Source organism: Asterias rubens, chromosome 14 (genome assembly GCF_902459465.1).
Source record: "Asterias rubens chromosome 14, eAstRub1.3, whole genome shotgun sequence".
Classification (NCBI taxonomy): domain Eukaryota; kingdom Metazoa; phylum Echinodermata; class Asteroidea; order Forcipulatida; family Asteriidae; genus Asterias; species Asterias rubens.
Genome location: NC_047075.1, coordinates 9,978,343 through 10,005,761, shown reverse-complemented (window position 1 = coordinate 10,005,761; position 27,419 = coordinate 9,978,343). Strand labels below are relative to the sequence as shown.

General features: G+C 39.8%; 1 protein-coding gene across 1 annotated transcript; it reads right to left on the bottom strand.

Moving 5' to 3' along the window:
* Positions 1–3,523: 3,523 nt before the first annotated feature.
* On the bottom strand, positions 3,524–25,115 carry LOC117299517 (DNA-binding protein SMUBP-2-like). Its single transcript, XM_033783064.1, has 14 exons — positions 24,970–25,115; positions 23,550–23,719; positions 22,172–22,379; positions 20,894–21,015; positions 20,130–20,299; positions 17,837–18,037; positions 15,866–16,188; positions 14,497–14,744; positions 13,033–13,181; positions 11,892–12,015; positions 9,938–10,114; positions 8,508–8,649; positions 6,969–7,107; positions 3,524–5,325 (listed from the first exon to the last, which is right to left on the bottom strand). The coding sequence occupies exons 1-14, from the start codon at positions 25,044–25,046 to the stop codon at positions 4,282–4,284; spliced, it is 3,294 nt and encodes a 1,097-aa protein (XP_033638955.1). The 5' UTR covers positions 25,047–25,115; the 3' UTR covers positions 3,524–4,281.
* Between the last annotated feature and the right edge of the window lie 2,304 nt (positions 25,116–27,419).

Below are 27,419 nucleotides of genomic sequence, written 5' to 3'. Positions count from 1 at the left end.
TTTATGTCCATCACACAAAGACAATTCTTGGCCTGTCAGTCATTTTGTCTGTCTTTCCCTTGATTTATTTTTTACTTAGATCTTTTGCCGTAAGTTTTTATCAACAATGTTCACTTGTTTCCAATTGCATAGCATATTATGTGACGCAAACAATTTTTCTGATTGTGAAGGAAATTCGTGTGAAGTATGAACCAGGCTTAACACCGGGAAATTGTGCTCCTTTTTAGTATGTATGTATTTTGGAAATAAAACATTCTCATTTAACATAAATTGATTCTAATTTTGGTTGTCAAATTTGTTGAGTATTTTACAAATTAATTACATGTAACCCTGTTTATATAGAGCTCTGTTTTATAAATAAAAAAGTTTGTTCTGAAGTTCTGAATCCAAGAATTTGAAAAAATTTGCTTGAAATGCGTTCGCCTCGGTCCATTAACAGTGGCCAGCCATTAAGCCAGGGCCCAATTTAATCATTTATGTCCATACAGCTGTTAAAGACACTGGACACTATTGGTAATTGTCAAAGCCCAGTCTTCTCACTTGGTGTATTTCAACATATGCGTAAAATAACCAACCTGTGAAAATTAGAGCTCAAGTTGGTCGTCGAAGTTGCGAGATAATAATGAAAGCAAAAAACACCCTTGTCACACGGAGTTGTGTGCTTGATTTCGAGACCTCAAGTTCTAAATCCGAGGTCTCGAAATCAAGTTCATGGAAAATGACTTCTTTCTCGAAAACTACACTACTTCAGAGGGAGCCGTTTCTCACAATGTTTTATACTATCAACCTCTCTCCATTACTTGTTTATACCAAGAAAGGTTTTATGCTAACAATTATTTTGAGTAATACCAATAGTGTCCATTGCCTTTAAACCGAATATTCTGCTTGGTAAATTTCTTGGCTAAGCAATGGTAACTGTATGCTTGGTATTCTGGCTGGTAATCTATTGTTGACACATACATTTATTTGTGCTTAAGCATGTTTTTGTGTCCTGGGCCCAATTTCATAGAGATGCTAGGCACAAAAATTTGCTTAGCATGAAATTTCTTCCTTGATAAAAACAGGATTACCAACTAACTTTCCATTTGTTTCATATTGCTTGTTACTGGTATTCAGCTGTTGCTTATCCTGAAATCACATGGAAACTTGGTTGGTAATCCTGTTTTTATCAAAGCAAACATTTCATGCTAAGCAAATTTGTTGTGCTAAGCAGCTCTTTGAAAATGGGCCCTGGTCATTACCACGCTGTGAAGACTAGGGCCCAATTTCATAGAGCTGCTAAGTGGCCGATTTTGTTGTTAGTACTGTGCGATTTCCTTTTCACAACGTCGCTAACTGTTAGCACATGAAAAAGCATGCCAACCTTCCAGTGCTTACCACACGAAAATAAACGAGTCACAAACCAAATCCGCACAATATGGCCGCCAATTGTTCTGCAAACTTGTGAAATACACTTGCCCCTTAAACATTTTTCTGCTACAGCAAGCACACAAACTTGCTTAATGTTAAACAGCGCTATGAAATTGGGCCCGTGCCGTCACAATATTATTCCTTGTATATAAATACCTATAACTTAAAAAAAAAACCTGATCAACATCGAAATTTTACTAGTATTGGAGGAATGTACTACACATATTTAAGGGCCATTCGTGAAACTGTACACATTTTGTGTGGAATCTAGTCTCTTACACTTTTTATTAAACTATGAATGCATTGTTTGCAAGAACCAATCTAGTCTCTTACACTTTTTATTAAACTATGAATGCATTATTTGCAAGAACCAATCTAGTCTCTTGCACTTTTTATTAAACTATGAATGCATTATTTGCAAGAACCAATCTAGTCTCTTACACTTTTTATTAAACTATGAATGCATTATTTGCAAGAACCAATCTAGTCTCTTACACTTTTTATTAAACTATGAATGCATTATTTGCAAGAACCAATCTAGTCTCTTACACTTTTTATTAAACTATGAATGCATTATTTGCAAGAACCAGACTATGAGCTTTGTGTGGAATCTAGTCTCTTACACTTTTTATTAAACTATGAATGCATTATTTGCAAGAACCAGACTATGAGCTTTGTGTGGAATCTAGTCTCTTACACTTTTTATTAAACTATGAATGCATTATTTGCAAGAACCAGACTATGAGCTTTGTGTGGAATCTAGTCTCTTACACTTTTTATTAAACTATGAATGCATTATTTGCAAGAACCAGACTATGAGCTTTGAAACTTATCCCCACCATTACTAGAAATACTTTCTCTAGAAGACGATCAGAGCTTACTGATCCAAGCGTTGAGTTGAACAAACCAATGGTTCTTTTCAGAACCACCCCAACTCATTTAGAGATAGTCTTTATACCCACAAGTTATTAGGAAAGGCGGGCAAAGGGGGAGCAAGTAGAAACCTTTCAGAGATAACCTGCAAGTTTGTTCCAATACAGACGATGTGACCTCATAGCATGATTCGCGCCAAATCGCCGGGCAAAACCTTTGTGTTTTGGCAGCCAGCTAGAAAGTACACGCAATCTTTGACTACGCCTCTTTTTGTAGGCGAAACATCACAGGTACAGTGTTTTTGTTAACAGAGGGCGGTTTGAATGTAAAACTAAGTCACATCGTCTATAGGTTTTCTTTGAACTATTTCTTCTCAAAAGCGCTGGACACGTTTGGTAATAACTCTCAAAGACCAATACAAACCTTTTAAAATTTTGGCTCAATTGGTCATTGAAGTTGCAAGAAAATACAAAAAAAAAAAACCTTGTACAACTTTGTTCGCTTTCAGATGCATAAAAGAAGGCTTTAGGCCTGAAGTATTTTATTATTTGAATGAGAAATTACCTCTTTCTCAAAAACAACGTTACTTCACAGGGAGGTGTTTCTCACAATGTTTCATACTACTAACAACTCTCCATTTCTTATTACAAGGTAATTTTTTAAGCTACCAATTATTTTGAGTAACTACCAACTAGTGTCCAGTGCCTTTAAAAGGATTGTCCTGTCTTTTCTCTGCCATCTCAATCTCATATAATTTTTTTCAACTAGTTGCTCAATTGATCATAAATATTTCTCCTGAAGACAGTCAGAGTTATACTGTTTGAAGGGACCAATTCCATAGAGCTGCGTAACGGTCGATTTTGTGCTTAAAGCCATTATACACTTTCGGTAAACAGTATTGTCCAAGTCCCACACTTCGTGTATCACAACTAATATATAAAATAACAAACCTGTGAGAATTTAGGTTCAATCGGTCATCGGAGTCTGGAGAAAATAACGGGAAAACCCATTATTGTTTCCGCGCGTTTTGCCGTGTCATGACATGTGTTTAAAATAAATCCGTAATTCTCGCTAACGAGAATCTATATTGTTTTAATGTTTTCTCAAAAAGTAAAGCATTTCATGGAATAATATTTCAAGAGAAGTCTTTCACCATTACCTTCTGTTAACCCTGTAAGTTATTTGTAAATCTGTGATTTTTTTTTTTTTCCTGTACCGAAAGTGTATACTGTAATGGCTTTAACAGGCCCACCTAGCAAATTTTTCATTTCATGGCCTTGCTTTTTAAGCAATGTTTTTTGCTTAAAGCAAAGCAAACAAGAAGGGTCCTTAAGCACAGCGCATAGTGCAACATCATTGCAATACGTTGTTTGTGTGGTTGCGCAGCTGTGTGTATTTTACGCGTGTTCGTACGGTAGGTGCAGCGAAGTAAACGAGTGTCAAAAGTGTTCAAGAAATATTGTACAATGTATTTTCTTCGTGTTTACTCTCAAGTTAGTGTGTAAACCTGCCAAGGGGCACTTTGAACCATTACAAATAATACATATATCAGACAGAGAAGGTGATGACTTTTTTTTAAGCAAACGATCTAAAATCATGCGCGCGCAGTTTGTTTACGTGCTTAAACTAGCAACCGCTCGTAAGATAGGTTTACGCTTAAGCAGCGCTATGAAATTGGGCCCAGGGCCAAATTTCATAGCGCTGCTTAATGGTCGATTTTGTGCTTACTGTATGATTTCTATTTCAAAGCGCTGCTCACCGTAAGCACACAAAAAGGCACGAAAATGAATGAAGTAGCAAAGTAAACCCACAGTGCAAGATGGCTGCCTAATCTTCCTGCTTACATGTGAAACATTTTCTGCTACAGTTAGCACAAAAGTTTTCTTACCGTGAAGCGGCTCTTTGAAATTGGGCCCAGATCTTATCAGAACCAACTCATCTCCCTCAAAGATTTTTTTACTCACAAGCTTATACAGTTATAGTTTTTCTTATAATTAACTATTTCTTCTTAGATGATTTTCTAGTCCGTTTCTCTGCCATCTCGTTTCGTTTCTTGTCCAGTTGTCGTTCTAAGTGCGCCCGGACATTAGGGTCCACCTTGCGTTCCTTAACCCCACTCCCAGCCCTGACGACCTTCTCCCTATGGACAACCTTCCGGGCGTGCGCCCTCGCCATCTCCGTGCATCCGTGCACCTCCGGCATGTTGTGGCCGAAGCAGTATCGACGGTTACAGAACTGACACAGGATTCCAGTCAGAGAGATCTTCTCTTTGCATTTTACATAATTGCATCTTGTATCGGATTTGATCGCTATGGCAATAAGAGCGTCAAAGTCCTCCTCCGTGGTCTTCTCAAGGAGGTTGCGCTGTTTGCTCTTATCCATCTTCTTCTTGGCTCCAGCAGACGCATCCTTAAGACGCTGCTTATCCTCTGTAACTTTCTCGCAGTGTATTTCGTGGAGGAAGACGTTTCCGGCTGGGAGTTTCTTCTTACAGAACTTACACTTGTAAAGGTCTATCTTCTCAACGGGCTCTTTCACCTCCGGTGTCTGAACTTTCGTTGTCTGTGAAGATTGTTCTTGGGCTTCTGTAGAAAGTTTCATTGATTTGGTAGATTGTTCTTGCGCTTCTGTAGACAGTTTCTTGGTTTTTGAAGAGTGTTCTGTGGCTTTTGTAGATACTTTGAGGTTGTTCACACACTCCACATTTGATAAATCTGCAACGTGATTCGAATGTGTTTCGTGGCCGCAGTCTACAAAACTTCCCTCAGCATTGTGGGTTAAAACTTCTTGAGCATCCAGAGCCAAATCACCGATGGCTTCCATGGGATTTTTAGTTCTCAACTCTTCAATGATGACATCAACATTTGAATCTGTTCCCGTCGAACCCACATCATTTGCGTCTTCGAGAGACTTCTCCCCCAATGTATCCTGGGATGAGTCGACTTTAGATTCCTCGGCTGCGATTGGCTTTTTGCTGATGGTGATGTGTCTTTCTTTACCCTCCCCCACACTGAAATGGTTCAGTCCAAGTTTCTCTGAAAGCTGTAACATTTGAAGCAAAAAAATCTTATTAGTTTTTAACAACAAACAAACTAAACAAAATTAAATGGCCGATGGAAACAAATTGCCCTCCATCCTGTTCCCTATGCTTATTATCATCCCGCCAAACAGAAAAGCCAACAAAATAAAAAGACATCCCAAAAGAAAAAATGTGCAACTGCTAAAAAAAAATAACGGGTGATGTAGTTTAGCAGGGGGCTGATGCCACAAACAATGACCATAGACTGCTATGAAAAGGCTAGGCATCTGACAGCTGGCGATTATCTTCACGCAACCAAAACAAGCATTAACATAAGTTTGGTGACCAGAGCTTGGCACAAATCTAAAGTGCAAGTTACCGAGAGTTGAGGTCAAGTTTAACTATCAGGTTTTCTTCGTTATAGTTTTGAATTGTTTTTTACTTTCATAGTCTCTCAATTAGTACTAAATTCCCAACAACATAGTTTTCATGGTAAATAAACTACGTTCATCTAGAATAACTGACGAAACAAAATCTCACCCACGTACATACAGCTCCACATGGTTGGGACCACAATTGCCCGGAAGTTGAAATACGCACTAGGGTCCTGTCACACAAGGCAATTTTTACAGGCAACTTGGAGGCAACCTACTGCAGTGCATGTTACATGAGTTACTTTTCAAACAATGTCTTAAGATCCAAAAGAATAATTTGTGAACATTCAAATGTGAATGGATTTCTTTTTTGGAGATTGCCTCGTGTGACATGACCAGTTAGACTTGCAAAGTGTATTGCCTGGTGGTCGATTTCACAAAACTCTTCCTAATTTGTGACCCGCTACGTGAAAATGAGTCAGATGTTGACAATTTCAAGGATCGAGTTATATGCATGGCTGGAAAGACCACACAGCAGTAATTTGGTATAATTATGTCTAAGCTTTGGGATGTATCGCGTTGCGGAGTTAATTTCGTTTGGAATTAGCCAACACATACGACATAAGTATGATCAAATTATTGCCTAAAAGTAAGTGTTCTAAAGGTTAAACATGAAAATATAGATCTTAAAAAGTAAAAAAAAAAAAAAAAAAATGCTTTTTTTTCCCCACATTAAACTGTCCATTACTTAATAATGCATTGGGCGACATCTGACTCATTTTCACGTAGCGGGTCACATTTAGGGTCGATCCTAGGCTTTAAGACGAGTCCTAGCCTTAAAGCTGTTCCTACGTAAGAAGACAGGACAAGCCCCCAAGTAATATTAACACGCAAACAAATTCTCGGAGCCTACAAATTTTGTTCGATGGCTATTTCATGCCTGTATCGCCTACATGTAGTTAATGAAAAGGCAGTATGATTTGTACATCACGTGATCATGTACTTCTACTTGTCGGAAAAAACCTGTCGGACTGTTACTCGCCCTAACTTGAGATGAGCCGAGTTGTAAAGGCCCAGTTCCACTGCAGCGATAACGAGACGATATTGATAACGATGCAAAGAGAAGGCATTTTATTGGTTGAAATGCTCCGCACAGAATACGCCCACGCTTATTCAACCAATCGAGGGCGTGTATTGATAGTTTTGTTCCTTCTCGTTATCGAGGCCTGTGTGACTGGGCCTCTACTCTTGATGAAATCAACCCCCTGTACTTCAACTTGTGCACTACTTACCTGATGAACAACTAGTCGATCATGGGAGTTGAGACTAGATGGAAACTGGATTTCATCTTTAGTCTGGTCTCGGGAGAAGCGCTGCACTTGTTCCGTCAACTCAATCTCTTTCTTTGCAGAGGCTTCAGCGTCAAACGTCCTGGAGAAGAAAATATTATTTGCTGTAAATTTTAGCCCTGCAGCGAGCAGACAAGGTCCCAATTTTATAGAGCTTCTTAACTACGGTAGACCACTTTGTCTACAACTTTTGTGCTTAGCAGAAATTAGCCGGATCCCAGCCACAAATTTTACATGTGTCATTGTTCGTTTGGCTGGTAACATTATTCTAGTAAGCATGTTTTTGTTGTGCTTAGTTACCTTTTGTTGGCCCATCGTTCCATAGAGCTGTTTGAACAAAAAAATGTTGCTTAACCTTTTTCTGGATGAATGATGGTATGTTGGCTGGCTTTACAAAAGATAAATTGGTTGTGCTTAGTTACATTTTGTTTTTAAGCAGCTGTATGAGATAGGGCCCTGTTGCTTGCAACGCTCCTGTGGTACATATTCATAGTCAGTTCATAGGTTTAAGGCAGTGGACACTATTGGTAATTACTCAAAATAATTATTAGCATAGAACCTTTCTTGATAACGAGTAACGGGGAGCTGTTGATAGTATAAAACATTGTGAGAGACAGCAGTAATGTAGTTTACAAGAAAGAAGTAATTTTCCTCGAATTTGATTTCAAGCATCTGAAAGCACACAACTAACTTCGTGCAAGAGTGTTTTTTTTTCTTCTTCATTGTTATCTCGCAATTTCGACGACCGATTCAGCTCAAAATATTCACAGATTTGTTATTTTGTGCATACGGTGAGATACAACAAGTGAAAAGACTGGTCTTTGACAATTACCAATAGTGTCCTGTGTCTTTAAGGGGATTTGTTTGAAATTTGTTTCAGCACTTGTGTTATCTGAAGCAAGTGTGATCAATGCACGTCCCACGTCCAGGGTCCAATTTCATAAAGCTGTTTCTCATAAAATACTGCTCAGCAAATTTCTTTGCTAACCAAAACAACGGTGGGCAACAGTTGCAACAATATACACTGTACACTTTATGGAATTAAGGCTGGTATAAGATCTTTGTTCACAGGCTTTATGAAATAGGGCCCTGGTAGTTATTGCCTGGGTTAATCTCTCAGATTGTGTGGTTACAATTGTGGATAATTCTTGTCTTCCTGTGGACAATAAGCGTTCCAGGTTGTTCGGCGATATCTCAAACAGGCTATACCCTTTGAAACTGAAGTTTTCACAGGTTAGTTTGGGAACAGTGGAAAGGAAATGGCCCGATCACACAGGCCCCGATTACAAGACAAAAACGTTAACGATGAAAATGCACGCCCTCAATTGGTTGAATAAGCGTGGGTGTATTCCCTGGGCGCAATTAAACCAATCGAGGGCGTGCATTTTTATCTCTTGTTGTCGTTCTCGTTATCGGGGGCTGTGTGACCGGCCTTAAGGCTCGATGGCCATCAAAAATACTTGATTAAATGTTCAGACAAACCTTTCCTTGTTCCCAGGGATGTTATAATGCTTTGCCTGGGGTCGAGGTTGCTTCGGTCTGGTACCCTTCTCGGCACCTGAGGATTGCTTGCTTTGTCTCAAGATGAGATGATCCGGTCTTGTATATTCGCTGATGTCAATTTCTGTGGTCAAAGGTCAAAGTTGTATCAATATCAAGGGCCCTGATGACACTTGTGTCATTGAGCAAGATCATTTTTGCCCCATTATCCCTTACAAAAAAAAACACCACAAGAAGCGGATAGGAATCTTAAAGGAATCCAAGAAGTGACGAAAAATCTATAGGAATCCTATCGTTCGCCTATAGACAGGACTTTTTTGTAAAGGATTGCTGCGTCCTTCTGATATGGGACATAAAGCCGTACATCACTGTGTGTTGTACAATGAATGTAAAACCCCAGTACACTTAATACCAGAACGATTAGGGGCTCACCCCGGTGTGTCTGGCCTTATCGACAGCATATTGCACTACAGCACCTTGTAAAGCCATTACCTGGTGCTATAAAGGAATAGGTCTCAAACTCTGAACACAGTCCCACACACCTTGCAGGAAAATATTGCATGTTAAAGCGCATTGAGCATCACTGAGTGACAAAATATGCGTGCTACAGTATATAAGAAGCCACAATTACTATTATTACCAAGTACAATTTGTGACTGGTATCCAGCTCATTTTTGCTAAGCAGAAAATTAAGCTCAATGAAATTGAAATTGGGCCCAGGTCTTTATCCTTGCGGATAGTGATAGAGGACCAGTCTACAATCCCGGCCAAAATGCTTGGGCCACCCTTTCCTGATACAACAGTTCCCTGTGCACTTCCCATTCACATTTACATTCAAAACACTTGCCCCCCCCCCCGCCCGCCCCCGCTCAATGTTGACTGTAATTCGGAAAACAGTCGGCAAATTCGGAACGCAGTCGGTAATTCGGAAAACAGTCGGCAAATTCGGAACACAGTCGGTAATTCGGAAAACAGTCGGCAAATTCGGAACACAGTCGGTAATTCGGAAAACAGTCGGCAAATTCGGAACACAGTCGGCAAATGGAACCAACATTGAAAGGGGGCAGGGGGGCCCAACGAGATATGGCCGGGACATGTTGTATCGCTCTTGCACAAACGCGACGGTGAGGCTGCTTGCACAAACGCGACGGGACCGCAAGGGGACACGCGCAACATTCTGTACGCGCATTGAATATGCAGTACACATTGAAGTTTGCGTTTATTGAGCGCTACGCAATACTGTTTTGTCAACTTACAAAATGGCCGCACAAACACACGCTGTGCGATGCTATTTTGTCAACTTGGAAAATGTTGTAGCCGCGTCCTTCGCAGTTCAGCTCTTAGCTGCGAGTAATACTACAGGCATGTAGCTATATATAACTCTATGCGCTCAGCATAGTTCTGAATCTGACCTTCTTGATATTGGAAGGCACTCCTGACCTCCCCGTTGGCCGACATGTACTCCACTAGATTCTTCAGGAATCCATGATGGCTGACTGTCTCGGAATCACAGATGACTGCAACATGACGACGGGCTCGGGTCACCGCAACGTTGATCCGACGATCTTCAGCTAAGAAACCAACTTCCCCTATATACACGTAGATACAATATAAAACGGCTCCAAAATACTGCTGCCCGCATTGTGACACTGTCTAGAAAATCCTGTTCTATCACCCCCATTCTGAAACAACTACACTGGCTCCCTATCGCTCAACGAATCATCTTCAAGCTGATGCTCATTGTCCACAAAGCTCTAAATGGCAAGGCTCCCCACTATATTTCTGAACTGCTTCAAGTTTACACTCCATCAAGGAATCTTCGATCAAGTTCCATGCTTCTCCTCATTGAACCCAAGTCTCGACACTCATGGGGTGACAGGTCTTTTTCTTCAGCCGCGCCACGCATCTGGAACTCTCTACCACTTAATCTTCGATCTTGTGTTTGTACCGCCAAATTCAAGTCTCTTCTCGAAACTTATCTTATGTCACAGGTTATCAAGGACTAATTTTGTCGTGTCTGTTATTCTTTGTGTTGTGTTTTGTTTTTGTTTTGTTTTTGGTTTTACTGCGCCTTGAACACCCAGCAGGGTGGATATGTGTGCATTACAAGTCTTATTATTATTATTTATATTATTAAAATGTTTATTAAGGCCGTGTCCGAAACGACGATTTCGGCTACAGCTACGTCTAGATCAGCGCGTCTACCAGTGTTGAAGAATAGGCAGACGAGGGCGATCTAGCCGTAGCTGTAGCCGAAGTCGCTGCTTCGGACACGGCCTTAGTTTGCGATAACACCGTATGATTTTGTCTTCGAGAAAAGACTTTGCTAGGGCCGAAGCATCAACTATTTGTTTGCATTTATACCGTAGGTCCTTTTGGTTGGTAAGCAGTTTGCAACAGCTAATACCGTTGGTCACCATGTGCTGTGTAGGGTTGGTTTTTTATTCGAACCAGAGCTTTGGTCCAGCGATCTAGACAGCTCGGCCACAACACGCCGCAAAGAGAGCTAACTACCCTACCTATGCACATCCCACACAGGCTTCCTGTTGTGTGAGAATGTGTGCAACATGCTTGAATGCTCAAACACTGAGAGCACCAGTGACTGTTTATGCAAAAAGAACTTGGTCTGAAAGGGTTAAAGGCAGTGGACACTATTGGTTATTGTCAATGAATAGCCTTCACATTTGGTGTATCTTAACATATGCATAAAATAACAAACCTGTGAAAATTTGAGCTCAATCGGTCATCGAACTTGCGAGATAATAATGAAAGAAAAAACACCCTTGTCACACGAAGTTGTGTGCATTTAGATGGTTGATTTCGAGACCTCAAGTTCTAAATCTGAGGTCTTGAAATCAAATTCGTGGAAAATAACTTCTTTCTCGAAAACTATGGCACTTCAGAGGGAGCCGTTTCTCACAATGTTAAATACTATCAACCTCTCCTCATTACTCGTCACCAAGAAAGGTTTGATGCTAATAATTATTTTGAGTAATTACCAATAGTGTCCACTGTATTTAAGGAGAGGCAACTACCCTAGTCTGATGTGTATTTTAAAGCATTGTATACTGAAAAAATCCACATGTGGGATTCGAACTGACGCCCTTGCATTGCTAGAGCAATGTCTTACCAACAAGAGCACACCGCTAGCCTGGTAACTCGAGGCAGTTTGAATGCTATGCTATACATGTTAACACTGCTAACATGGTTGGTGCAATTTGAAAATGATTGTGATTCATTGTGATTTCTCCAAAATGTTTTACATAATAACATCAAAACGGTCACTCAAGAAGTGATCAGTTGTGTACAGGTTGATTTTTGTTTATGGTGTCACGCAGGGTCTATCAAATGGAAGGAACTACCTACCTCTGCTATTTGACCTGACGAGGGATATGACCACAGCCTCTTTCTCTCTCCCCTGGAAGCCATCAACTGACTTGATCTCTACACTACGATGCCTGCCGCTCAGTCGCAGTCTCAACAACTCCACCTGATATCACAGGAGAAAACAAAAATAATAATCAGAGGATCAATCTCAAAGGACAAACAAAACTACAAATCAGAGGCAGCATTTTTATCATCTGCTCAGGACTCAAAGGTCGTCATTCCAGTTTGAATGGTTTTCATAAAAATTACTTTTGCATATTCTGGAGCTTCAGCTAAATGCAGTTTATTTGTAAAAAGTGGTCTCGTAAGTAATTGTTGACAAACTTTTACTCGTGGATTCTGATTTATTTTTTCAATTGTACATTATGTTAAAGGCAGTGGACACTACTGGTTATTGTCAAAGACTAGCCTTCACATTCGGTGTATCTCAACATATGCATAAAATAACAAACCTGTGAAAATTTGAGCTCAATCGGTCATCGAAGTTGCGAGATAATGATGAAAGAAAATTAACCCTTGTCACACGAAGTTGTGTGCGTTTAGATGGTTGATTTCGAGACCTCAAGTTCTAAATCTGAGGTCTCGAAATCAAATTCGGTGAAAACTACTTCTTTCTCGCAAACTATGGCACTTCAGAGGGAGCCGTTTCTCACAATGTTTTATACTATCAACCTCTTCCCATTACTCGTCACCAAGAAAGGTTTTATGCCAATAATTATTTTGAGTAGTTACCAATAGTGTCCACTGCCTTTAAGGAGAATGGATGAGAGATGTGTTGATTCGTGAATAGAATGTACGAACCGAAGGCCGTCGATTTCACCAAACTCTCCTAAAACTTAGGATTAATCTTAGGGCTTAGGACGGGTTCAGTTCCGTATCCAAATACGTAGGACGCATTGAACCCATGCTTCATGTAAGTTAGAACGGGTTACTCGTCCTAACTCGAGTCGAGATATGATTAATCCTAGCGTTTCGTCAAACCGGCTGCAAGTGTCATAATTCGAGCGTAGTCCCAAATGTACCTTGCAGGAAATACTGTATGTTAAAGCGCCTTCAGCATCACTGAGTGACTGATATCAGTGCTGAGTTGAATGATGATCAAAATATATTTCTCTCGTACCTGTAGGTTATACGGGGCAATGACCGCAATCTCTGATGCCGCTAATCCAGTGGCTAGAAGTCTCTCTACATGAACCACAACGAGGTCCGCCTCCCCCTCGTTCCCTTTAGACACCTCTGACTCTACCTCAAGCTCGTACAAGTCACACCCTACCACAATTTGAAACAGTAGTTTGCAACAGAATCAATATAACGCGTGTACACTGTACACATTTGGTAAATGTCAAAGACCAGTGTTCTCACTTGGTGTGTCCCATCATAAGCATACATTAACAAGCCTGTGAAAATTTGAGCTCAACTGGTCATCAAAGTTGAGAGAAAAAAAAAAAAATAAAAAAAATAAAAAAAAACACCCTTGTTGGACTAATTTGTGTGCTTTCAGATAGGAATAAAAGACTTCGAGCTAGAAGTCTTTTAATATTTTACTGACAAAAATACCTCTTCCTCAAAAAATACGTTATTTCAGAGGGAGCCGTTTCTCACAATGTTTTATACTATCAACAGCTCTCCAATGCTTGTTACCAAGTCATTTTTTAAGTTAATATTTGTTTTGAGCAATTACCAAACGTGTACCTTCCCTTAAAGTAAGATGATAATTAATTTATATTAATTTAACTTATTAAAATAAATAAAAAAACATTCTTATAAGCGCATATCACCCTGAGGTCCCTATGCGCTGGTAAAGGGGAAATCAACGATTGTAAAAAGTAAACGGATATGTTTTCATCTGGGTTTGGAATTGTTCAGATGTCTCAGCCTGTTTAACAACCTCTGGAAGACTGTTCTATAACTGAACTGCTGCATATTGGAAAGAGCGGACGTATACAGTACGACTTGGTTTTGATAACTGGGGGCTTGAAGGGCACACTTCACTGTAAACAAAAACCCTTTATAATAATATAGATATTTATAAAGCGCCTAATAACAGAGATCAACGCGCTGAATAATTAAACAAGAACAATGCAAAGAAACAAGAAAAAGAAAAACAACAAAGGATTAATAACGAGGCTGACCTAAAAAACGTAGGTTTTGAGGTTAGAATTAGGGTTATATCAACATGAAGGGAAACAAGGTCAAGATTAGCTTTTGTACCTTTCCCTAGAAAACTGGACAATATTTCAAAACAACATCACACGGACAAAGATAGGACATGACGATTTATCTTCAAGTCCGTGCTAATCCTCCAATCAGATTAGCAGAATGGAATGGTGATATAAACCTATATTGCACAGCCCATATATCACACTACCTGCGTCTTATGTGTTCTATGTTACACGTCAAGTTTGCTTGAAGGTAAATACGTTATCACACAAGCGCGAGTGGAATACGGAAAAATATAGCGCATCTGCATCCCATATCCAAGGAGGCCGAAGTACTTGTTGGATATCGGACGCAGAAGCGCTATATTTTACCGTATTACACTCACGCACTTGTGATAACTTATAAAAGGAGTGAGACTCGTTACCTGTCGTATCGATGAGAACCAGAGGGACTGAGGTATCCTCCGTCGCCTCCACCCCAGGGAGGTCTGAGAGGAGGTGGCTGGAGACTGAGTCCGCAGCGATCAGCTTACTATCATAGAGCTCGTCTGAGCTCCACTGCATGATGGCAGCGTTCATACGATACTGGGTCGTCAGCATCTTGGTGATTTGATCTGAGTGGAGGTTGACGGCTCTCTCCATGAGGGACACAGCAAGACCGTCGGATGCAGCTCTGTATCATAACAATAAGAGATTCTTATATGTGGTGTGATCAAGCAAAATGAATCGGGTCATTTTTCATTATGCATTTAAAACAAGCAATATACACTGTGCTGCCCAGCAAAGATTTCCCCCAGATTGCACTTCAGCAATGTTTGCCCCATATTTAATTTTGTCGAGTTGCTCGCCCTTGGTGGACTAAAATGGATTTAGAGCCCACCACTAAAAATGGTCTAGCTACAACACTGTTAAACACTGTATACTTTCCTCAATTACTGTGAAAAAAATCCACAGGCAAATCGCTTGGGTGGAATTCCAACCCATGAGCAGTTGCTTAGCCATTAGACCACCCAGCTACAGGTAGTCAAATCCATTTCAGCCTAGGTAACTAGTGTCAAAGTCGCAAGTATCGATTGCTTAGTCAAGTCTCAACTACTGTCGGTTAATTCAACTACACGGTTAATCGTTCAGCCACGACTACTACAAAAATAGTCACAACTTCCTGCTTGGTGAGCCATTTGTGTCACCTACGACTGTTCACGACAACATTACTTACCAAACAACAATCAGACATCAGTGACACAATCCTTTAATTTTTCAGCACAAATTTTACTATTTGCTCGTGCGGCACACAATAAGCCGCAATGCATCTTGGGAATTAAAAATAAGTTGCGACTAGTGTTGAAATCACAACTGTTTAAGGCGCGACTAGTCGAGTAGTAAATTTCACTAGTCGCTCCGGACTAACTAGAAAATCACTGTGGTTAAGAGCATCGAATTCAAGTTCTGGTTGCAGTCACCAGAGTGAGGGTTCGAATCCCGGTCGTGACACGTGTGTCCTTGAGCAAGATACTTTACTATAATTGCTTCTCTTCACCCAGGGGTATAAATGGGTACCTGCGAGGGTAGAGGTTGATATTGTGTATGTAAAGCCACAAGCGCCATACAGGCAGCTCAGGGCTGTATACTCCCAAGGGAGCTGAGAAACATTAAAGGAATGTCATTGTCCCTACGGCACTAATGTAATAGTGCATTGATAGGGTTATTGTGAAATGCGCTATATAAGAATTTGTTATTATTTGTTATTATGAAGTCAAAAAAGGAAGAAGAAAACAAATTAGTAAGATATCTCACTTGTCTGAGAGAATAGTTGGTGGTAGCTGTTGATGGTCGCCAGCTAGGATACACCGCGGAGCATACATGAGTGGGATCCAGCAACTAGCCTCTACAGCTTGAGCACATTCATCGATCACAACCACATCAAAATGGTCCTCAGGGAGGTAGCTCAGCGGTCCAGACAGCGAGGCGCTGGTGTTGGTGGCTAAGACGACGTCGGCACGCTGGAGGATCTCTCGGATGGCGTGCCGTTCCCGCTCTCGCAGCTCCTTGCGGAGGATCTTAGCCTCGTCCCGGAGATGACGTTTCTCCTTGCCTTGTTTGGACTTGGATAACTGAATCTGTTTTGGACCATGGTGTATTATTTAGTTTTAAAGGAAAGCTTTTTGTACGTTAATCACTCTTAAAGTTAATGGCAGTTTGTGTAAAATTAGTGGCAGTTTTATGGAGAGTCTGTATTCAGCTTGAATTTTTTGATGTAACTTTCGATGTACCTTTCTTAAAGGCACTGGACACCTTTGGTAATTTTTATAGTCCAGTCTTCTCACTTGGTGTATCTCAACATAAATATGCACAAAATAACAAACCTGTGAACTCATTTGGTCGCTGAAGTTGCGAGATAATAATGGAAGAAAAAACACCCTTGTCACACAAAGTTGTGTGCTTTCAGACACTTGATTTTAGACCTCAAAATTAAATTCTGAGGTGTCGAAATCAAATTCAAATATTTTAGTGAGAAACAACTTCTTTCTCGTAAATTACACTACTTCAGAGGGGGTCGTTTCTCACAATATTTTATACTATTGACATCTCTCCACTGCTTGTTACCAAGTAAGTTTGTATGTTAACAATAACAAATTTTTTGAGTAGTTACCAACAGTATCCAGTGCATTTAAGGGGAAGGTTTACCTTTGGTAATCACTCTTAAAGGCAGTTGACACTATTGGTAATTACTCAAAATAATTATTAGCCAAAACCTTTCTGGGTGACGAGTAGTGGGGAGAGGTTGATGGTATAAAACTTTGTGAGAAACGGCTCCCTCTGAAGTGCCATAGTTTTTGAAAAAGAAGTAATTTTCCACGAATTTGATTTTGAGACCTCAGATTTAGAACATGAGGTCTTGAAATCAACCATCTAAACGCACACAACTTCGTGTGACAAGGGTGTTTTCTTCTTTCATTATTATCTCGCAACTTCGACGACCGATTGAGCTCAAATTTTCACAGGTTTGTTATTTTATACATATATTGAGATACACCAACTGTGAAGGCTAGTCTTTGACAATTACCATTAGTGTCCACTGCCTTTAACATTGGTTAGTGGCTGGCTGCTGCTAGGGAACCTCGCCTTCAGCTCGACCCATTAATAGGTAGCTAGTCACTAAAACCCAGCCATTAACACGCAGTGAAGACTGGCTCCCCACAGTGTTATTCCTTAAATATAATAAACCATCGGTTAAAAAAAACCCAAAGGTATAGCCTTCCATGACCAGGATTGCTTTACTTTTTATAAACCATCTTGCCCTAATTTCCGCTCTTCTCGAGAGCTATTTTTGCTTACTATTCCTGGCGATCGCACATTCACTCTAACTGCATCCACAGATTGGAACATCCCTTCTTTCATCAAAGCCACTCAATCCACAGACCAATTTAAACAACTTCTGAAAACACATCTCTTCCCTGTTTAAGCTTTTCACTTTATCTCATTCTTTTCAAACATTGTGTATGTAGCTTTTCCGATATTATGTTGTTGTTTATTGTGCATTTTCAGTTTTTGTAAGTGCTGTGATATAGTTTTCTATGGGGAGCGTTTCTAAATACCTGTTATTATTATTATTATTATAATTATTTAATAAAGGTTCCCTTTAATAATATTGCCTTTAAATCAGCGTGACCCAAACCAATTTAGGACCTTATCTTTAAGAAATGTTTCAGATGAAGTCCATCTTCAACAAATTTTCTTTTCTTTAAATCTTTCTCACCAACTTACCCTTGTTTGGTCAATCTCTTTGCGCACATCTTGAACGATTCTTGCCTCGTCACTGGACGCAACGATGGCGTCGAGGGCGTACTTCTGAATGCTCGGCAGGAGTCTGGCTGGATGGCCGATACGCACGATGCGGACTTTACTTGCAGCCAGCCTCTCAACGAGGTTATCAACAGCTATGTTGGACGGTGCACACGCCAGAACCTACATCACAAGTTAACAGAGCATTGTAACATACTAATTGATTTATTGTAGAATCAATTATATTGTATGGCTCGGATACATGGACAGTCACAAGGGAAGTCGAAGAAAAACTGAATGGTTGCTATACAAAACTCCTGCGGAAATGTTTCAACGTTCACTGGAGTCAACACATGACAAATACAGAACTGTATGGTAAGGAACCAAAACTATCCACCAAAATACAACACCATCGCCTGAGATTAGCAGGGCATTAATACAGAAGCACCTAAGAACCTGTCTCTCAGCTTATCACCTGGTCACCGAAACATGGAAGGAGAAACAGGGGAAGTTAAAGGCTCAGTTATACAGGTTGAGGTTGCTAGGGACATCGGGGGGCTTCCAGCTGATCTTCCCAACCTAATGATTGATAGACAGGGATGGGCGAGCCTCAACATGATTCTGACCTCGGTCGACTAGAGAGAGAGAGAGAGAGAGAGAGAGAGTAACATTACACCACTACACGGCTGATTGGAAGTGGTGCGCTCGCTTCCAGGCACAATTATAGATGGTCAATTCAAGACAGCAGCCGCCCTAAGCTGCGCTGTATAGACAATGTGACAAAGTGGAGTGGTAGAGGCGTAGGAGAGCTCAGAAGAGCATTGATTGAAAGAGAACAGGTAATGGCGACGACTCCAAGAGTGCACCCCCATTACTATTTTAAGGATAAAGGCAGCCACGGGGTTACTCCATTTATAATGGATAATTAAAGACTCTGGACACTATTGGTAATTGTCAAAGACCAGTCTTCTCACTTGGTGTATCTCAACATACGCATAAAATAACAAACCTGTGAAAATTTGAGCTCAATCGGTCGTCGAAGTTGCGCGATAAAAACGAAAGAAAAAAACACCCTTGTCACACAAAGTTGTGTGCTTTCAGATGCTTGATTTTGGAGACCTCAAATTCTAAATCTGAGATCTCAAAACAAAATTTGTGGAAAATTACTTCTTTCTCGAAAGCTATGTCACTTCAGAGGGAGCCGTTTCTCACAATGTTTGATACTACCAACCGCTCCCCATTACTCGTTACCAAGTAAGGTTTTATGCAATAATTATTTTGAGCAATTACCAACAGTGTCCACTGCCTTTAACAAAATGTGACCCGGTCTGCAAAGAAGGGTATTAGGGGAGGATATGCTAATTACATTTAAAGAGGCGTTCAATGTTGAGATCCTGAAAACATTTTCACAACATGATTTTGTCTTTCTTGATTTATTGGCTTCTATTGCATTAATACTTCCATATTTTATTCACAGAAATAACATTTTTATTTTTCTTAGTTGAAAAAAAAAACCCAAATGTTTTTGTATCAATTTTAGGTAACTTCCCTTAAATTTTGCTAGGTTTAAGGAGCTGTATCTCTGAAGGCACTTTCATTAAATTGTAAAATATGAATATGCAAATATCAGTATATTTCCAGAACGCAAAATGCCAAAGGGTTCAAACCTTCACCAAAATAAAGCTTATAATAACACCAATTTAGCTGTGTATGTAACTCAATTTACTTATTTTGTCCCTAAATACCAATTTTTGCAGAGCCGGTCACAAATATGTAATGGACCACAATCACCACATTCAACATTGTCATCAGCCACATCCCTCCCTCACCAAGCTTCTCAGCAGCGATAAAAGATGATTAGCTCGGCAATGACAAGCCCTTGATGATTAACTTCCCCTACTTTTAATTCAAAAACATAAACTTCTCAATCCTTGATTTTATATCGCTTCTGCTTAAACTGTTCTGCCGTCTTGTCACTAATTTTATGAACTTGATATATTTCGTCTGATCTATCCTATGTCAGAGTAGCTGTCATGACCTATGTTCGTCTGTCCTTTTGTTTGCATGTCTGTGTGCTTGTTTTGTTTGTTTGTCTGTCTGCCTGTTTTTTACAAGCTTGTTTTGCTCATCAAAACAGCCCCATACTCTATTTATTTCATTTATCCTGCTTACTGTTACTTAATGTTACTTTTGCTTTACTCCGTAATATGTTATTGTCAATGTTTTTATGGAAGTATGGAAATAAATGTGTATTTGAACTTATCATCAGCCCTACCTTCAGTTTCTGCTTGACTGCTTGTCTGATAATTTCTACAACCGTTGTCGTTTTCCCAGTTCCAGGAGGACCGTGGATGACGGCAACATCTCGTTGGGAGAGGGCAAAGGTCATCGCATCTTGCTGCGATTGGTCCAGGTTTTCATTGAACAACTGAAAGTCGGATGAACCTAGAACGAGACAAAGAGAAAACCATTATTGAGTTACGGTTTTTTTGAAAAACAAAATTTGATTTAATGTATTTGGACAACTGATGACTTCATTATGACGTCATGACTTCTATACTTGATGATCAAGTTATATACATACACATACATACGTACATATAAGGCATTTGTATAGCGCCACTACCTCAAGTACGCAGCGCATTAGATAGGGTACAGAGAATGTTTGATACACTTCTTAAATGTTCGATGAGAGTCAGATGTCCTGATTGAGGTAAAGAGTTCTTTCCAGGTGTGTGGAGCAAAATGAGAGAATGTGCGACTTGAAGCCGACTTAAGAAGCTTAGATTGAGTTAGGTTCCATGAGGCGAGTAGTGTCGGACGCTGAGCGTAGACTTGAGCAGCCAGGCCTACATACACAGTTTCAAATTGATGCAAGTTTTGCAACTATGCATATTATTTGCGAAACTTGCATCAACTCGCACACAAACTAGACTGAAGAGAAGACGAAAAACATTGACACAAATACAAATAACAATAACAATAGGTGTTGGGCGTTGCTCTGGCGTTGCCAAACACCTAAAAAAAAGAGGACCTTACCCGTCTGATCTGAAGAAGGCTGATCTGGTCTTGTCTGAGGTCTGACATTGGCCTCACCAAATAACACATCAATCAGGTGACTTGCTGGGCCGGTGGTGTAAGAATCAAGGCTTTGTAGAGCCCTGCAAAAGGAAAAACAACAAATATTATTGGGTTGTTCAAAAAAATTGACTGGAGCAAGACATGAATCTGTGACCTCCAGATTAACATGCCAGTGCTCTACCAACTGAGCTATTTATATCTAGCCCTATGTTGGCGGTAAAAATCTTTGTCAGAAGCCATTCAACCTGTCATAATAACAATCAATTTTGATATTACACAAATATTGACTGCCTTGAGTGCTATGGTTAAAACTACGACTCCCGAGGTGATCCCCGGAGCGTTCGCCGAGGGAAAATGGAACGGTCGGGGTATCACCGAGAGAGTCAGAGTTTTAACCAAAGCCCGAGTAAAAGCAGTCAATATTTGTTTTATAACACCCCAACAGACTATTTATCATCCTCGTCTGTAATGTGACGTTCGTCTGCACATTTCAGATACACAGATGCACAACTGATTGGGTTTGAGGTGGGTAAAAAGACCTATGGGTACTGCACGCCGTGTGATAGTCATCGGACTATCACACGGCAAACGATGCACTACCACACAGCCGCCGTTTCTAGTAAAACTAAGACATATCATGTGACGCGCTCTAAACACCAATTCACAACCCAAGTTTAGAGTAGATAACAAGTTCTTCTCAAGGTGTTGTTCAGACAACAATTTGTTTTGTTTTAATCCATTATGACCTTGGAATTTAATAATAATATAAAATTGAAGTCTGATAAAGCACACATATCTACCAACAAGGTACTCAAGGTGCATAGACAGGGATAGATTATTGAAGTTATGAATTCTGAGACCCAATCATGTAGCACCTTATAAGGGTTTACAAGGTGCTACGGCGCATTCAACAGCCACTGCCAGGTAACACCGGGGCCAACTCTTTGTGATAAGTGCACTGGGTTCTTTTACATGCGTCACACAACACAGGACCAACTGCTTTACAACCCATCTGAAGGACGAAGGAAAAGTTAAGTGTCTTGCTTGAGGACACTATGTCATTTTTATAGTTTGTTCGGAGTCGCAAGTGTGGTTTGGTTTTTAATGTCATGTTAACAATTATTTTGAGTAATAACCAATAGTTTCCAGTGCTAAAGCTTTGTTTTGGCAAACATGCATTAACAATATTTTTTACAGAAATGAATCATGAGGTGTGTAAAATGGTGAGCTACTTACTTTTTCAGGCGTCTATACGTGACATCATTAGCCAACTTGGTCAATCTGTACAGTCCTTCATGGTCAAAGGTCACAGGACCATCCTCGGTATCTTTATGGTCAAAGGCAACAGTAATGGCCGCCTTGGTGACCTTTGACACGATGCCTGATGGATCATCTGTTGAGGAGGCTCCGCCCCCATGAGATTGGCCAACTCCAACGATGTCTCCTATTGGAAGAATGTAATAATAATATTATTAATAAAAGTATGCACTTTAATAGAGCTTAAAGGCAGTGGACACTATTGGTAATTGTCAAAGACTAGCCTTCACAGTTGGTGTATCTCAACATATGCATAAAATAACAAACCTGTGAAAATTTGAGCTCAATCGGTCATCAAAGTTGCGAGATAATAATGAAAGAAGAAAACACCCTTGTCACATGAAGTTGTGTGCGTTTAGATGGTTGATTTCGAGACCTCAAGTTCTAAATCTGAGGTCTCGAAATCAAACTCGTGGAAAATTACTTCTTTCTCGAAAACTATGGCACTTCAGAGGGAGCCGTTTCTCACAATGTTTTATACCATCAATCTCTCCCCATTACTTGTCACCAAGAAAGGTTTTATGCTAAAATAATTATTTTGAGTAATTACCAATAGTGTCCACTGCCTTTATTACAGGGTGTCTAGGCGTGTCTAGTGTCTGATAACAAAACAAATTACACAGGTTTAAGTGAGATGAAACAGCTGAAACTTAAGTAAGCTAGATGGATCTAACTAAGTGGGTTTGAGCTCAGTCTTAAATGAGTCCAGTGTAGTGGAGGCATGAAAGTGGACAGGAAGGTTGTTCCAGAGAGTGGGTGTGGCAATTGAGAAGGCACAGTTACCTATAGCGAATGCAGGGAAATGGACCAGTGTTGCAATCCAGGTGGGGGTAGACAATGATCGAAGAACACAAGACATTTTTGTACCCAAATTATTGCAATTTGTAGCTCTCTTTTTTGACCAGGTTGTCAACCATTGCTAGCCCCCCATGTGGTTGTATCATGTAAACCTCATGTGTGTGCTGACCTTTGCATTTTAATGTATACTGTTTTCCGAAAAGAGCGGTTATAAACAGAGCTCCAGCTGGTCCTTATCAACCGTTTAAACACCCCCACGTGACGCGCTCTCCACCAATAGGAATAGCGAAACTGTCTGAGGTATTTATGATAGGTACCTGGGTTAAGGTTATGAGCGGGTAGGTTGCCATCACCACGCCCCTTTGTTGGGTGCAAATAAACCCATCAATAAATGAAGGTTATAGGTACCTGGGTTAAGGTTATGAGCGGGTAGGTTGCCATTACCACGCCCCTTTGTTGGGTGCAAATAAACCCATCAATAAATGAAGGTTATAGGTACCTGGGTTAAGGTTATGAGCGGGTAGGTTGCCATCACCACGCCCCTTGTTAGGTGCAAACTTGACCAGCGTTCTCCCATAGAGCCCGGTGGATTGGTTGACTAGGTGTAGCTTCAGAAGACAAACCCCTCGCCTCTGCAGCTCCTTCAAAGGTGTGTTTTCAATCAATGCACTGAAAAGAAACAACAGTGTAGAACAACGAGTCAGTCAAGGGGGTAGATTTAACAAAGATATAAGACTAGTCTTATCTTGAGCTAGGACGAGAACTCGTCCTAACTTAGGACCAGCCGTGCATGTTTTATCTCCTAGGACTAGTCCTACTCTAAGTTAGGACTAGTCCTACCTCTTTGTGAAATCATACCAGGGGGCAGTAATTTTGCTTAAAGGCAGTGGACACTATTGGTAATTGTCAAAGACTAATCTTCACAGTTGGTTTATCTCAACATATGCATACAATAACAAACCTGTGAAAATTTTAGCTCAATCACTCGTCGAAGTTGCGAGATAATAACGAAAGAAAAAACACCCTTGTCATACGAAGTTGTGTGCTTTCTGATGCTTGATTCGAGACCTCAAATTCTAAACTTTGAACATTTGTTATTTAAAAAAAAAAATAAAAAAATAAATCATTGAAAACAATTTACATTATTGATAGCTATTTCAAATGTACCCTTCATTTTTATTGAGCAATTTCATCAACTGTTATCACAACGCAATTGTGAGAAACTTGTTACTTTCAAACGTTTTACCCTTCACGTAGTTCAAAAGGTCGGACCGCACATGTGTGCACAGTTGCCGGGCTACACAATGCACCCCACGCATTGCCAAGACCTTTTGAACTAAACGTCACACACGTAGAGCCGAAGCTCCGCCCTACGCAGGTTCGACATTTGAACCTGTGAGTTTTTGTCAATTTTTCTTCGAAATATTTCCTCAATGGTGTTTTGAGTATTATGGCAGGCGGCATTAACAATGCGGATTAAGTTTGTACCCTCAGAATTTGTGTCATGATTTTTGAAAGTGGTAAAAATGGGGTAAATCTGGTGACTAGCTGTCGAAATTGTAGGTGTTGGACCAGATTAACCGTTGCCGCTCGAAACAATCTCGTAACCCTCCGGCCTGGCGGCCGTCGGGAGGAGGGTTACGTTATCGCAACTAGACTTCCTAGCTAGTAGAGCATAACCAACGACAGGAAACTTTATTCTCAGCATGATTAAGCCTGATGAAAATACAGACCGTGATTAAATTGCATAGCTTCTGTCACCGGTGCAACTTGCACAATCTTGCGGTAAACAGGAATCAAAGTTGGGGTTCGTTCGAAAACATATGAGGGTCTAAAACGCGTCGATAACTTAGTTTCAATTTGTTTTATTTTGAATTTACGTTTTTTGTTCTAAGTTCTTGTTCTGTAAATGTTCTTACCTTGTTTCAGCTATTTCGGCTTCTCTTTCTAAGGAGAGTAGCTCAGTATGTTTCTGGACGAAATTTCTTACAGCCATTTCTTGAAGCTTTCTAGATCAAAAACTGTGTTATCTTTTCAGTTTCTTACACACTGCACTTACTGCCATGGGCGCTGCCATATTGAAATGGACCTTTAAATCTGACAGAGGGCGCTCTTTAAAAAAACGAATACGCTTATCCGCTAGCGTTTTTTTTTTCCGTAGCAGACGCGGCAGCTGGCCTTCGCATTATTGGCGCTTGATCCCGCTGACCCTATGGCCGACGTGTGGTACGAACAAGGCAAAGCAGAATACAATAATAAACAATTAATTTTAATATTATTTTTATTTATTTCCTAAAAACCTCAAAAATGGGAGAAGATAAAAAGTACATCAAATTTACAAACAAGGTACTGAAATACGTAATAAAGAAACAGGATAACCCTGACTGTCTTGGACGACCCCAGACCATGGTTTTTGCCTTTTTTTCAGCGCTTTGATCTTGATGTAAAGGCGCTTTACAAAACAACAAAATATTGAGTTGTATGATGTATGTATGTATGTATTACCAAAGTATGAAACACAAGGATTGTCAGAACGATCTGAGTTTTCACGATCTGAGTTAAATTTCCGTCTGAAAGAAGGACTAATAATGCAGCGAAAAATCTTTGTGCAAGCTAAAACTGTTTTGAACTCTATCAATTAAAATAATATTCTTCTGATAAGCAAAGTCATTGCTGGCCTCGCTTGTTAAAAAGTGAGCATTTTAAGACATAATTAGCCGGCCTGAAGTGCGGGTAGAAATATGACAACCTAGTAAATTGAAATGTAAGCTCATACCGATACGTAGGCCTAAAACAATATCAGTTGATACAGCACAAAATTACATAATGGATTTACATTTTTTAATAATTTGATACCTGTACACGTTTATTAGTCAAAATGGGATTAAGTTCAATGAACACGTTGCCTTGGATCAGACGAGTTGGTCTATAAAAAGTGTTTGTAGCCGTTTGTTATAAATTGCATAATATGGTTGGAAAGATGTTTTAAAAGTAGAATACAATGATCTTCACAAATATGCCTCGAAATTGCGTGGTTTTCGTTTAACCTCGTCGACTACTAACATGGTCGGCCATTTACATGTTTTTCTTGACTCCCATTATGGCCGACCGTGTTAGTTCGCAAAGTAAGAGGAAAACCACGCAATTTCGAGGCATATTGTGTAGATCATTGTATTATACTTTTACAACATCTTTCCAACCATAATATGCAATTTATAACAATAATGGTTAAAAACGCTTTTCAAAGACCAACTCGACCGATCCAAGGCAACGTGTTCCTTTTTCAAGGAGAATGGACGAGAAAGTGCAGATTCGTGAATGTACGAGCCGAAGGCCAGTACATTGTAGTCACAAAACTACAATTTAGAGTCTATTCTCTGACCAACCCGATTGGTTGTGTTACAGTTCCATTGAATTCGATTTCTGAATAGAAACATCAGTTAGTCTACTTAATTTCGTAAACGTTTTCAAACGACGATTGGCGACATTGTATCATAAATTTACAAAACATATAGACATACTCTTAGTGCTTCAACAATATCGAGTGCAACGTCACTTTGCTCTGCTAACTATAAATAATTGTATTTTTTTAAACTGGAAAAGTTTTTGCAAATTGAAAGATAAAATATTTTCAGCTATGTTTTGTTGCTATCTTCATGCTATCTTTCAGTTTAGAAATAATTATACTCATTTTCAAGTTGATCTATTTACTTCAAGTATGCAATGAATCTACACTCAACTGTAATGTTACGATTCACACCTAAGTTATACGAATCAACATAATTGGTAATTGTCAAAGACTAGCCTTGGTCATCGAAGTTGAGAGATAATAATGAAAGAAAAATAACCCTTGTCACACGACGTTGTGTGCGTTTAGATGGTTGATTTTGAGACCTCAAGTTCTAAATCTGAGGTCTCGAAATCAATATTTCGTGGAAAATTACTTCATTCTCGAAAACTATGGCGCTTCAGAGGGAGCCGTTTCTCACAATGTTTTATACCATCAACCTCTCCCTATTACTCGTCACCAAGAAAGGTTTTATGCCAGTAATTATTTGGAGTAATTACCAATAGTGTCCACTGCCTTTAAGGGTAGATTCGCAAAAATAATCTACACTTTGAATGACATTACAGAAATAGTTTATGATCAATACACCATTGAATACATTGGGCACATGCACATGCAATTGAAATAAATGTTAGGTTTCGTTTACTGAACTGTGTTAAAATTGACACCATGTTGCTACCTATAGATACTGAAGAGGGAATATAAATTTAAACATAAATATTTGTATATAAATTTATAACTAAGGGAATCAATATGCGGTGAAGAGGTTTTCAATTAGTGGTACAATCCAAACGAGGCCTG

Bases quoted from the DNA above. Each gene is read 5' to 3' on its own strand.
- LOC117299517 (XM_033783064.1), bottom strand. From the start codon at position 25,046: ATGGCTGTAAGAAATTTCGTCCAGAAACATACTGAGCTACTCTCCTTA. The intron at 13,182-14,496 runs GTAACGAGTCTC...AAATTGTGGTAG, and splicing joins GGTTCTCATCGATACGACAG to GGTGTGACTTGTACGAGCTT. The intron at 5,326-6,968 runs GTAAGTAGTGCA...CAAATGTTACAG, and splicing joins ATCGACTAGTTGTTCATCAG to CTTTCAGAGAAACTTGGACT.